The 2,906-nt window shown below is 32.1% G+C and overlaps 1 protein-coding gene across 1 annotated transcript; it reads right to left on the bottom strand.

The window, feature by feature from the left end:
- Positions 1–644: 644 nt before the first annotated feature.
- LOC148953901 (uncharacterized) lies at positions 645–1,265 on the bottom strand. The gene has a single exon (XM_089086008.1). The coding sequence runs from the start codon at positions 1,263–1,265 to the stop codon at positions 645–647; it is 621 nt and encodes a 206-aa protein (XP_088942134.1).
- Between the last annotated feature and the right edge of the window lie 1,641 nt (positions 1,266–2,906).

The following is a 2,906-nucleotide window of genomic DNA, read 5'->3' as shown; positions in this document are numbered from 1 at the left end:
TCAATGTGATCACGAAAAGACAACAATAGATCAAGAAAAACTCTTAAATAATGATATGACTGAACCCCACAAATTTTACTCTCACCAACCTGAAGCTCCTGACAAGAAATCAATTGAGTGGCGCGTTTTGAACGACCGAAAACCATAACTTTAGTTTTAGTAAAATTTGGTACTAGATTATTAGCAGCAAACCATCGATTAACGTAAGTAACAGTTACAATCAAATTTTCAATTAATGTACTTGAATCCCTCGCTTTAACAGATATAGCTGTATCATCTTCAAGTAGAATAGCAAGACTAATATTCCCCTGCAAACTTTGCGGAAGATCGTTAATATAAATTAAAAATAAGAGCGGACCTAATACTGAACCTTGAGAGACACCGATATCATTAAGGTTTTTTAAATTAGACAATTTTCCATTGAAATATACCGTAATTCTACGTCCACACAGGAATAATTTTACTAAGTCTAGTCCTATTTCTCTTATGCCTGCATTTTCCATTTTGCCAGAACGAATTTCATGCTTTAATGTGTCAAATGCTTTCTTAACATGGCAGAAAACAATAGCTACGAGGAAATCCTTATTTAAACAATCATTCAAACAAAAAGAGCTGCAACTGTGTGTTGTGTTGAATGGCTTGCCCTAAATCCAAACAGGCATTTGGTAATTTTTGTTTATCTTATCCAAATAATTAGAAATTCTGTCTTTTAAAATGTTCTCAAACACTTTAGATAAAGGCGATAAAATTGCAATGGGACGATAATTATTTTCATCAGATTTATCACCTTTTTCATATAACGGAATTACCCTGGCGATTTTCCATCTACTAGGAAACATACCTGAACTAATACATAAGTTAGAAATATGAATAAATGGTTCAGAAATCACTCCAGCAATATTTCTTAACAACTTCGTTGATAGTCCATCATATTTTACTGAATTACCACTTTTTATATCTTTAATAACCTGATGGAATTCAGCAAAACTAACTGAGGACAGAAATATGCTCGTAACTTCAGAGGGAGGGAAATAATGTTTATGCATCTTACGAGAAGAAAAATCTATTTGTGTAGACACGATAGATTGTCCACCGCCAATAAAATAATCCCTAAACATATTAGCAACAGCTTGCGGTCCTCTAACTTCTTCACTGCTTATGTCATATAATACCCCGGGATGCGACAACTGTTTTTCGTCCCATTTTATCCTTGATCGAACTCCAAGTTTTCCTGGGAGGATCAAAATTTTGAAATTAATCTTCATAATAAGCTCTTTCTTTTGATTCTGACTTTGGCTTTATTCAATATAAACACACAAATAAAACACAACTCCAGGGACTGACCAATTATCCTTAGGGCCTAAATGTAGTCCCTGGAGAACTCGAATATTCGTGCAAATATTATCACTAATTATTGACAAACAACAAATTGACAAACAAACAAACTTTGAAACGAAAAAAAACTCGAATATTCATACAAATACTATCCTTAAGAGTTTCTTTAAGAGTCCTTACCAACAGTTTTTGTAATTTTTAAAACGAATTATATTTATTTCTGTTGGATACTTCATTTTAATTTTATAAAAACAGTTTTTTTCATTAATCAACCTCAAAAGGAACTCATTTACCCAAGGTTTTCTTCGAGAATTTCTCTTTCCAATTAGAATTCTATAAGGACAAAATAGATCAAGATTTTCAGTCAATATATCATAAAACTTACTTAAGGATTGATTTGGATTCTTTTCATTAATTATTGGACTCCACTCAGCGTCACCAAGCCCTTCTGTTAAATTTAACAAATTTTTATGCGAAGAGTCTTGACGCTTTGTTTGACTTTTTTTTTATTATACGGAAAATAAAGCGGAAAATCAGCCGGAATTATGCAATGATCAGATAAATCATCAGGAATGACATATATATTCTGTTTTCTTCAAAGCGCATTTCGACAGATGCAAAACAAGAAAAAAACTGTTAAAAAAAAGTCGAATAGTGGCATATTTAGCCCAAATTTTTGCAGCCTGCCACGAAGGATATTAAAACCAAAAAAATGAATATTTGTAGGGTATGAGACCCAGAAACCCTACCTTCATAGGGAGTGAAAGCTGCTCTGATTACAAAAAGTTCCATAGTAAACTTAAAATGTGTTTCTGATTATATCATTCTTTTAAGATATTTTCGATTTCGTAAGAGTCCCGTTTCCCCTGTGATTTTTTTTCTTTTTGTGATGATCTTAACAATTTAGTTCAAATTGTAAGGGATATTGAATCGTGCCCTCAAAATGTTATATACACATGCACGCCTTCATGTTTTCATTGTATATTGTATAATTAATTTTTTGTATAGCTATTGCTCAACAAAAAATTTACACACATATGTAAATTTTTTAAATATGTAATTTAAATATGTAAATTTTTAGGACCACCTATACATAAGTTGTAAGTAATATGGTTCTCTTTACTTTGCTTTTTAACTGTTATATAAAAAGAGTTGGGACCCACAATCACATATATTGCGTGTCAAATATTAAACTTATCGTCTGTCCGAAACTGATTGAATTATTAAAAGGCTCTTTATTAGTTTTTAACTGGTTTTAGCTTACGCCAAAGACATTTGAATATCACTGGATCAATAAATCAATATGAAGTAGTTTTTTTGCGTATGTTATTCTGGACAGAATGCATTATATAGCTTTTACATTTATTCAGCTTATGGCCCATAGCCGTGATCAAACATCCGTATAGGTAATCATGTACATTCTGCCTACGGGATACGTCAGTTTTCTCGACATAATTGTACTTAACACTCATGGCCTGCTTTTTAGGAATCACAACAATATAGTTTGATCTTGTTTTAGGGTCGTGTATTTACAACTTCAGTCGTTTTATTGGGGAATCACTCCTCAACTA

The sequence above is a fragment of the Artemia sp. Qi Xiang Cuo genome, chromosome 3, assembly GCF_049724085.1.
Source record: "Artemia sp. Qi Xiang Cuo chromosome 3, ASM4972408v1, whole genome shotgun sequence".
Lineage (NCBI taxonomy): Eukaryota > Metazoa > Arthropoda > Branchiopoda > Anostraca > Artemiidae > Artemia > Artemia sp. Qi Xiang Cuo.
The sequence above is the reverse complement of the archived record's forward strand: the minus strand, read 5'-3'. Positions and strand labels throughout refer to the sequence as shown.